The following is a 9266-nucleotide window of genomic DNA, read 5'->3' on the forward strand; positions in this document are numbered from 1 at the left end:
AAATTCCAGCATCTGCAGATTTCCTCGTGATGACTAATTCAACTAGCTCGGAATAACACTGTGGGCTGAAGGCCCTGTTCCTGTGTTGTACTTCCTAAATTCCACAAAAGCAAATGGGAGAAATATGGGAAGGAGAAAACTGTCAAACATTTGGCGAAAGATTGGGAAAGCTTTTAATCAGGACAGCGGAGATCGAATGTGTTGACTACACCCTCTTGTGCTGCATGATCTGTCACTTCACCACTAGCAAGTAACCACCACTCCTCAAGCTCTCAACTGGTTTCTAATCTGGAAAATGAAAGAACATGTTTTCTGCAAAGTGGTCTTTCAGTCTGTGATGTTTTATTAATAAATTAATGACAGTCCTGTCTGTTCACTGAGAAGGACACACTTCTGTGTCTGCTGCTCGCAGCACTTCAGTCCTCTGCGTCAGACTCCTCCTCCTCCTGGCTGATCTGGAAATAGCGCAGCTCGTAGCTCTCCTTGTCGGAGGCAACCACCCGCAGCCAGTCCCGCAGATTGTTCTTTTTCAGGTACTTTTTCGTCAGGTATTTCAGGTACCTGAAGCATGAGAGAGAGAGAGACAGCCCATTCAATCACGGAAACCAGCCTCACCTCCAATGACTCCATCTACACTTCCTGCTGCCTCAGAAAAACAGCTGACATAACCATAGTGGTTAGTCTGATGTTACTACAGCGCCAACAACCTGGGTTCAATTCCCGCCGCAGTCTGTAAGGAGTTTGTACGTTCGCCCTGTGACAGCACGACTTTCCTCCGAGTGCTCCAGTTTCCTCCCAGTCCAAAGACATATGGGTTAGTAGGTTAATTGGACACATGGGTGTAATTGGGAGGTGCAGGCTGTTACCGTTCTCTAAATAAAATACATAATCAAGGACCCCTGCAAGCCCGGACATGCTTTCTGCCCTCATTTGAGAACAGTTATCACCAGGCTCAAGAACAGATTCTGACAGTTGGCACACTCTTGAATGGACTTCCTGTCCACTAAGCTCGAGCTCTGACCACAGAACAGTCCCCTAGTACGGGAAGATGAATTCTTGACCTCCGTCTACCTGATTATGATCTCACACCTTATTTTCTGCCTACGCTGCACTTGCCCTGCTACACTTCATTCTGCATTGTTATTTTCCCCTCTGAAGTGATCAAATTATCTGTATGGATGCTGTCAAAACTCGCTATCAGGTGTGGGTAAGCATGCCCGATGAGCCACCAGTTGGAAAAAACAGATGGTAAGCCACATCAGCACGTTAGTGCCAGTTGGAAAAAAAGCAAAAGCGGCCCAAAGTTGTTTAAAAAAAGTATTTACAAATAGACAAATTAAAACGAACATCTATAGAAATACAGAGGCTTTCTCCACAACACACTTTGTCGTTAACTATTCACCAACCGTCAAATCCAACCTCCGCACCTCCCAGCAAAGCCGAACTGAGGGTTTAAATCTGCCTGTGTAGGGTGTAGTGTGCCTGCTGCCACTAACCGGGAATTATTTTAGGATGCCGCAAACTGTCCCTAGGGCCTTTTGGGGCCATTCTGCTGTCTATAAACCGATGTAACAGTGTGAGTGAAAATAAATGAAACTGGAAGGCCCTGTCAGGAATCCTTATTTTTATGCTTATAAACCAGTAGGGCACATTAATTGAAGGGGTTGTTTTGATTAGCCAAGCTAACGATTGCGTTACTGTCGGGGTGTGTAAATGGTAAATTCCCCAAGAACTGCAGAACAGGAGGGTAAAGTGCGTGAACTTAGACCAGAGACAGAATGAGGAGTGACTAGTCGGGCAAAGGGGCAAGTTTAGCGAGAGGATTATCACTGCCAACCTGTTCTATCACATGCTACGCTTTATTCTGAATTGTGTTATTTTGTCACATACTCCTTCATGCACTGAAGTGATCAAATGAACAGTATGGACAGTATACAACACAATGCCTCACTGTGTTCAGTACTCACTTCCACCCCTGCACTTTGCCTGGATGCACTCGTTTCTATGTAGCTGTAACACTAGATTCTACAACACCTCACCTGCGTATCTGTTCGGGCAGCCTCCGCTACATTGGTAAGACGATGTCGATTTGGGGCCACCTTGTCGAGCAGCTCTGTCCCATCCATGACAAGCAGAATTTCCTGGTGGCCAACCATTTTAATTATAATCCTCATTCCCATTCCAACAAATCAGTTTGCAGCCTGTAAGGTGTTTGCTCATTCCCTCAGGTACATCGATCTCTCTCTCCTTACCTCATCTCCCCACCTGCCTATCACCTCCCCCAGGTGCCCCTCCTCCCCTTCTCCACTCCTGTTAAGATTCCTTCTTCTCCAGCCATTTGCCTTTTCCACCTGTCACCTCCCAACTTCTCACTTCATCCCCCTCCCCTACCTATCTACCACCTTCTAACTTGTCACTCCCCCCACCTTTTTATTCTGGCTTCTTCCCCCTTCCTTTCCAGTCCTGAAGAAGGGTCTCGACCCAAAAGGTCAACTGTTTATTCACTTTCACAAATGCCTGACTGCTGAGTTCCTCCAGCATATTGTGTGTGTTAGTCATCTGCACAAACTCTTGTGTTCATGATATCCTGCAGGGTTTTCCTTTTGTACCACCTCAATGTACCCTTATTTTAGATACAGCACAGAGCAGATGGGTGGGTGGGGGAAGAGGTATAAAGGGGGTGAGAGGTAGAAAAGGTGTAAGAAATCTTGTAGAGAGGATGTTTCCAATAATGCTGTTTCTACGCCTGATGCCTGAACCTACACACTGGATAGAAGCTTCCTTCACTGTGCTAATAGAATTTGGAACAGCCTTCCAGATGCTGTGGTTGGAAACATCTGAGACGATGGGGTCCAAGCCTTCAAGAGTCAAGTGCACAAACACTTATCATCTCTGGGAGGGGAGTCACATGCTTCTTCATAAGCTATCATGAAGGAGACCAGGATGGCAATGCTGGGTTGTTGGTAGGTAGGGTTAATACCCGACTTTCAAGAGCACTTGTGAGTTATTTTGCGGCTGGACTTAATCCTTAAACTGCTGGAGAACAGTGTGGAAAGAACAGGTGCTGTTTTCTCCCGGTAGGGATTACTTTTTAGTTCACGTGCTCCTGCCATGTTTTGTCACCCTGCAACCTTATCTTCAATTTCTTTGAACTATGGAGGACAGCATGTATATAAATGTCTCTCTCCAGCAGACTTCATCATGATCATCATGACTCCAGTTTCTCTACTATTTTTTAATGTTTCTTAATAGTACATGATTCTTTTTGTGTTCTATCACTGAGCAGCAGTGAACCATCTGATTGGCCTATCAGAGTTCTCTTTGGGAACTAATTGAGTTGATCAGCATTTCTGCTCTGGCTATTGTTCACGATTGCACTTAATAACAGGGCGAAGACAGATTAGGGTTGAGGACCGACTGCCCTCTCCGGAGGTACACAGTGGCTAATCCAACAGAAATCCTGGAGGACAGACTGTGACGTATGCTCACCTCTTGGAGAACTGTTTGGCTGAGGTGACAGTAATCTTGTTCCGGAGGCGTTCAATCTGCACGACGTTGCCCAGGTTCCCAGCCTTCCCTCCGACCTTGACCTTCTCCCTCAGGAACTGCTCCTGTCAGTAAAACAAATGTGTGGGACACTAGGGAAGGAACCCTAGACACAACTAGGGACAGTAACCCTAGTCAGAACAAGCAGTTAGGAGAGCCACTGGAAGATCAAACTGAAAGCCAGATTAAATTCTGCTGCCCATAAGGGACTAAGCAAAATCTAGCACCCACTCACCAGTTCAAAATAAATTATCAAAGTACATAATTCACCAGATGCTACCCTGAGAGTCATTTTGTTGTGGGCATTTACAGAAAATACAAGAAACAGCACAGTAGCATAGCGCATAACACGGTGCTATTTCTGCTTGTGGCATCGGAGTTCAGTCCCAGCATCCCCTGTAAGGAGTTTGTACATCCTCCCCATGCACTAAACACATAGCCTTTTTATTTATATAATGTAAATATCATTTTGAAATTATAATGCCATATTTGGGTGGTGAGCTGGAGCTATGTCCCCCCCCCCCCCCAAATGAGGTGTAAGGCTCACCTTCCCTCCACTAACCAGCAGGTCACCCTTGGGCAAGGTGTAACACCCGCTTAGCCCCCCCCACCCTGATCAGAATAACATGAAGCCATGGGAGCTTCATGACACGAGACATTACGAACTTTAATATAATTTTCAAATCTATGTTAATGTAAGAGAAATACCCTGTAATTATGTCATTGTAGCACAACCTTTACTTGAAATATTTTAGCGTTTCACCTTACAACACTTACAAATTGTAACCATAAACACAGCATAGAAGTCAGTCATTCATTGTTAATAAAACATTGGCCCTCTGAACTCATCTGTTAGAACGTACAAAAAAATTGTTGCCTAAAAATATTGCAGCAATACTGATTTCAAACTTGTCCTTTCTGAGAAAGTTAAGTCTGGTTCAATTAAGGCATTCACTGTTGAACTACACGCTTGGAAACAAAGAGTTTGAAGAACTGTTAATTCTTGTTGGCATTGTTGGAACATCTCAAACTTCTAGTGCTGACTGCGAATGTGGGCTCAGGTTTTATGAATTCAAGCAAACGTAAATCCATAAAGAGGCTGCAAGTGGAACATTTGGACTACCTAGTGAGGATTAAGGGGTCTCTTTCATCAGGGTGCTAAATTAACCCCGACAGTGTTGAAAGGCAATGGATTTGTAATAAAGATGGACAAGAAAAAGTTTATGAAACTTGAAAGATTTCCTTTGTTATACTCTTATATCTTATTTAAATCTTCTCTCTTGAAGTCTCCAGTACTTAGTCAATTATACAACACAGAAACACGGCTTTTAGCCCAACTGGTCAATGCCAACCACAATGCCCCAAGATAGTCCCGTTTTCCTGCGTCTGGACCAAATCTAAACTTTTTCTATCTGTGCACCAGTCCAAAGTTCAAAGTAAATGTTATTTATCAAAGTACATATTTGTCACCCTGGGACTCATTGCAACACACACACAAAATGCTGGAGGAACTCAGCAGGCCAGGCAGCATCAGTGGAAACAAGTAACGATCGACGTTTTGCAACACGCACAAACTGCAGGCCAGACAGCATCCGGGGAAATGAGTAAACAGTCGACTTTTTGGGCGGAGACCATCCATCAGCTCCCGAAGGGTCTCGGCCTGAAACATCAACTGTTTACTCTTTTCCAGAGGTTTGCCTGGCCAGCTGAGTTGCTCCAGCATTTTGTGTGCGTTGCTTTGGATTTCCACCTCCTGCAGATATTCTCATGCATGAAATTCGTTTTCTTGTGGGCATTCACAGAAAATGTGAAGAAAGACCACAGAAACAATGAAAAACCACACCAAATACAAAGAACCAGTGTGCAAAAGGCAACAAAATGCACATAGAAAAAATAGTGATAATAAAAAAAGTAATAAATAAATATCCAGAACATGAGTTATAGAGTCCATCAAAGTGAGTTCAGAGTTTGGGTGATTCCCCTCTGGTTCAAGAGTCTGATGGCTGAGGGGTAATAGCTGTTCCTAAACCCAGTGGTGTGGGACCCAAGCTCCCTGTACCCCTCTCCTGATGAAGACAGAATGGCCTGGGTGGTGGGGGCCCTTGATCTGCATTTCTGTGGCAGACTGTGATAAAATTTGATAATTCCAGCGCGAGAAACTCCGTCTCAGAGGCCAATGTCGGGCTGTCTTTAAGGGTGAACCCTCACAAGGTGGCAGGCACCGATAGACTATCTGGTAGGCCTCTGAAAACAGGTGCTAACCAACTGGCGAAGAGCTACAGGAAGTTGTAAAATTAGTCGGCTCCATCTTGGGTACTAGCCTTTGTAAATTCCAAGACATCTTCACTGAGCGGTGTCTCAGAAAGGCGATGTCCATTAAGGACACCCATCACACAGGACATACCCTCTTCTCATTGTTACCGTCAGGATGGAGGTACAGGAGCCTGAGGGCACACACTCAGTGATTCAGGAACAGCTTCTTCCCCGCTGCCATACAATTCCTGAATGGACGATGAACCCATGAACACTACCTCACTTTTTAAAAAATATATTACTTCTTTTTCTGCACTATTTTTAAAATGTACATATTAATTGATCTTATTTTTTTATTTCTATATTATCATGTATTGCTTTGAACTGCTGCTGCTAAGTTAACAAATTTCACAACACATGCTGGTGCATTTGAAGTACGTACAAAGTTGGCCGAGTCAAGGATACCATCTTCCACTGGATTGGAGATGTTCAGGGTGAATTGCCAAACCGGCCTCCTCTTCCCCTCGAAAGCAAATTTTCTTTTCTGCCGGGAGATGAAATTCAAGCAATCAGGCCCTGATGGACATCAATCTCAACAACTCCCACACAATTCAGGCAGCCTATATGTGATCCGCACCCTCCCAGAGAACGGAGTCCTTCCACAGGGGATACGTTACATTTCTGTGCTTGAGGTGTAGGGCCATACGACACAAGAGCAGAATTATCTTTCCGCCCATCAACCCTGCTCTGCCATTCCATCATGGCTGATTTATTATCCCTCTCAATCCCAATTCTCCTGCTTTTGATGCCCTGACTAATCAACCTCTGCTTTAAGTATACCCTATGACTTGGCCTCAACTTCATTTGTGGCAACGAATTCCAGATTCACCACCCTCTGGCTGAAGGAATTTCTCCTCGTCTGTTCTGAATGGATATCTGAGTTGTGCCCCCTGGTCCTAGACTTCCCCACTACAGGAAACATCCACTCTAACTAGGCCTTTCAATATTTGGTAAGTTTCAAGGAGATCCAACCGCCGCCCCCACCTTCATTCTTCTAAACACCAGTGAGTGCATGCCGAGAGTCAAACACTCCTCATGTCAGCCCTTCCATTCCTGGAATCATTCTTCTGAGCCTCCTCTGGACACTCTCCAATGACAGCACATACTTTCCTAGTATGGGGCAAAACAGCCAAAAACTCTCCAAGTATGTATGAAGTTAGTTATTGGCAGACCGCAATAGGGGCAGGCAAAGTTCAAGTAATTTGCAAAGTACAAACACGTCAACATATACTACCCAATCGAGACAGCTCAGTCAGGAGTTTACCCCACACGCTGCCCAGGCAGGAAATCCTTCACCCACAAACAGCCCGTGGGAGACCCTTCACCAAAGATTGCCCATGTGGGAGGTCCCTATCTACACAGTGTGGGTAGGAGATCCCTCATTTCACAGAACCCAGGCAGATCCCTTCACACCACATACGCAGAGCTCAGGTGGGAGATCCCTCACATCACACTGTGCAGGTGGGAGATCCCACAATTTAGACACACTGCCTAGATGGAGATCCCTTCACACCACAAACTCAGGCCAGGTGAGAGATCCCTCACATCACACACCCTGCCTGGGAGATCCCTCACACCACAAACACTGCAGTTGGGAGATCCCTCACACCACACAGCCCAGGTGAGATCCCTCACACCACAAACACAGCTTGGGAGCAAGATTCCTCACATGACATACACAACCCAGTTGAAAGATCCCACACACAGCCCAGGTGAGTGATCCTTCACCAACACTACCCTGGTGGGAGATCCCCCACATCACACAGGTGAGAGATCGCTCACAACACAAACACAGCCCTGGTGAATGATGCCTCACACCACACACACTGTTTGGGAGCAAGAACCCTAACATCACACACTATCCAGGTGGGAAATCCTCACACGATACACAGTACAGACAGGTCCCTCACACTCAGCCCAAGTGGGACATCCCTCATACCATCCACACAACCCAGGAAGATCCCTCACACCAACTGCCCAGGTGGGAGATCCCTCACACCACATACACACCAAGACCAGGATCCCTCACATGACAGCACAGGTTGGAAATTACTCACACGACATGCTCAGAGACCAGGAAGATCCTTCACACCAAGACCAGAGATCCCTACATCACACACACCCCAGTGGGAGATCCCTCACACCACACTCTGGCCAGGTGCTAGACCTCTCACACCACACAACCAGGTGAGAGATCTCTCACTACACACACAGCCCAGGTGGGAGATCCCTCACACCACACACATAGCGCAGGCAGATCGTAGTCATATTCATAGTCATACTTTATTGATCCCGGGAGAAATTGGTTTTCGTTACAGTTGCACCATAGATAATAAATAGTGATAGAACCATAAATAGTTAAATGATCCCTCACACCACAAACTGCCCAGGTGGGAGATCCCTCACACCGGGAACTAGGAGATGGGGTGTCGGGCTAGCACGGGGCGAAAGATCGATGACCCTACCAATTTTGCCAGGTAAATGGTGGGTTGCCGGACAGCACGTGGCGGAGGGGCCGAATGACTTTCCGTTCGGTTTTTTCATGGGAACTTGGTGTTAAATCGCACTCTTCCTATCTCCACAGGAACCCCCATTCTCCGGAGCCCCGGCCCTCGGGCTGCCCCTTCTCCACCTACCGGCGCCATCCCTCGCCGAACCCCGGCCACTAAAAGGCACAACGTCGCTCGCCTCTCCCTTTTATAGGCCGTGTGCAGCGCGATGACGTCAGCGCGCCGGCCACGCCCTCCAAGTGCGTGCCGGCCCGGGAAAGTGGACCGCGTCACGTGGTTAAGGCCGGCCGCCGCAGTGCCACGTGTTTCAGATACAAAGCAATACGCAAAGTGCTGGAAGAGCTCGGCAGGCCTGGCAGCCAGGGCCCCAGAGTTGGGCCACCGGTACCATTCGGGTGGAATAATCCTTATAGTGATTTTTGGCAAGGTACACATCCCTAGTGCTGGAAAATATGTAATAGTATTGCGGCGGTGGTAGCCTTCTGTGAGGGGGCCTGGGAGTTGCACCTCCATGCTATTAGAACCATGATCCCACCGTGCTTTGCCTATGATAAGATGAATTATGTCAGGTATCTGTCCCCTAACTTTGCTCAGATGATGAACCTCCCAGGGAAGAATCCTTCTGTGTATGAGGCCTTCAAGACAGGCCAATTCTCAGTGCAGCTGTCAAGTAACAACCCCTTTGGGCAGATCCCTGTGGACCAAGCTATTGAAGCCACAGTGAACAAAGACACACAGACTCCTGGAGGCTCATCACAGTTCAGCCTGAATACTGGAGCTATCAAGCGTTACTACGTAACAGCTGAGCACCGCAGTGCATTCCTGGGACAGTTCAGGGAGATGGTGCAAGGCAGCAAATCAGAGCTTCGCCATGTGGAGCTACAGCGGCCAACAATC

At 46.8% G+C, this 9266-nt stretch overlaps 1 protein-coding gene across 1 annotated transcript; it reads right to left on the minus strand.

Moving 5' to 3' along the window:
* Positions 1-323: 323 nt before the first annotated feature.
* On the minus strand, positions 324-8724 carry rpl22l1 (ribosomal protein L22-like 1). The gene is made up of 4 exons (XM_072254873.1): positions 8496-8724; positions 6242-6343; positions 3490-3611; positions 324-561 (listed from the first exon to the last, which is right to left on the minus strand). The coding sequence occupies exons 1-4, from the start codon at positions 8502-8504 to the stop codon at positions 417-419; spliced, it is 378 nt and encodes a 125-aa protein (XP_072110974.1). The 5' UTR covers positions 8505-8724; the 3' UTR covers positions 324-416.
* Between the last annotated feature and the right edge of the window lie 542 nt (positions 8725-9266).

The sequence above is a fragment of the Mobula birostris genome, chromosome 4, assembly GCF_030028105.1.
Source record: "Mobula birostris isolate sMobBir1 chromosome 4, sMobBir1.hap1, whole genome shotgun sequence".
NCBI classification, from domain to species: Eukaryota; Metazoa; Chordata; class Chondrichthyes; order Myliobatiformes; family Myliobatidae; genus Mobula; species Mobula birostris.

What these genes read in the sequence shown, in the direction of transcription:
- rpl22l1 (XM_072254873.1), bottom strand. An exon ending in TCCTTGACTCGGCCAACTTT is followed by an intron (nt 3,612 to 6,241) that starts GTACGTACTTCA and finishes TTTTACTGACAG; the next exon opens with GAGCAGTTCCTGAGGGAGAA. An exon ending in GCCAAACAGTTCTCCAAGAG is followed by an intron (nt 562 to 3,489) that starts GTGAGCATACGT and finishes CTCATGCTTCAG; the next exon opens with GTACCTGAAATACCTGACGA.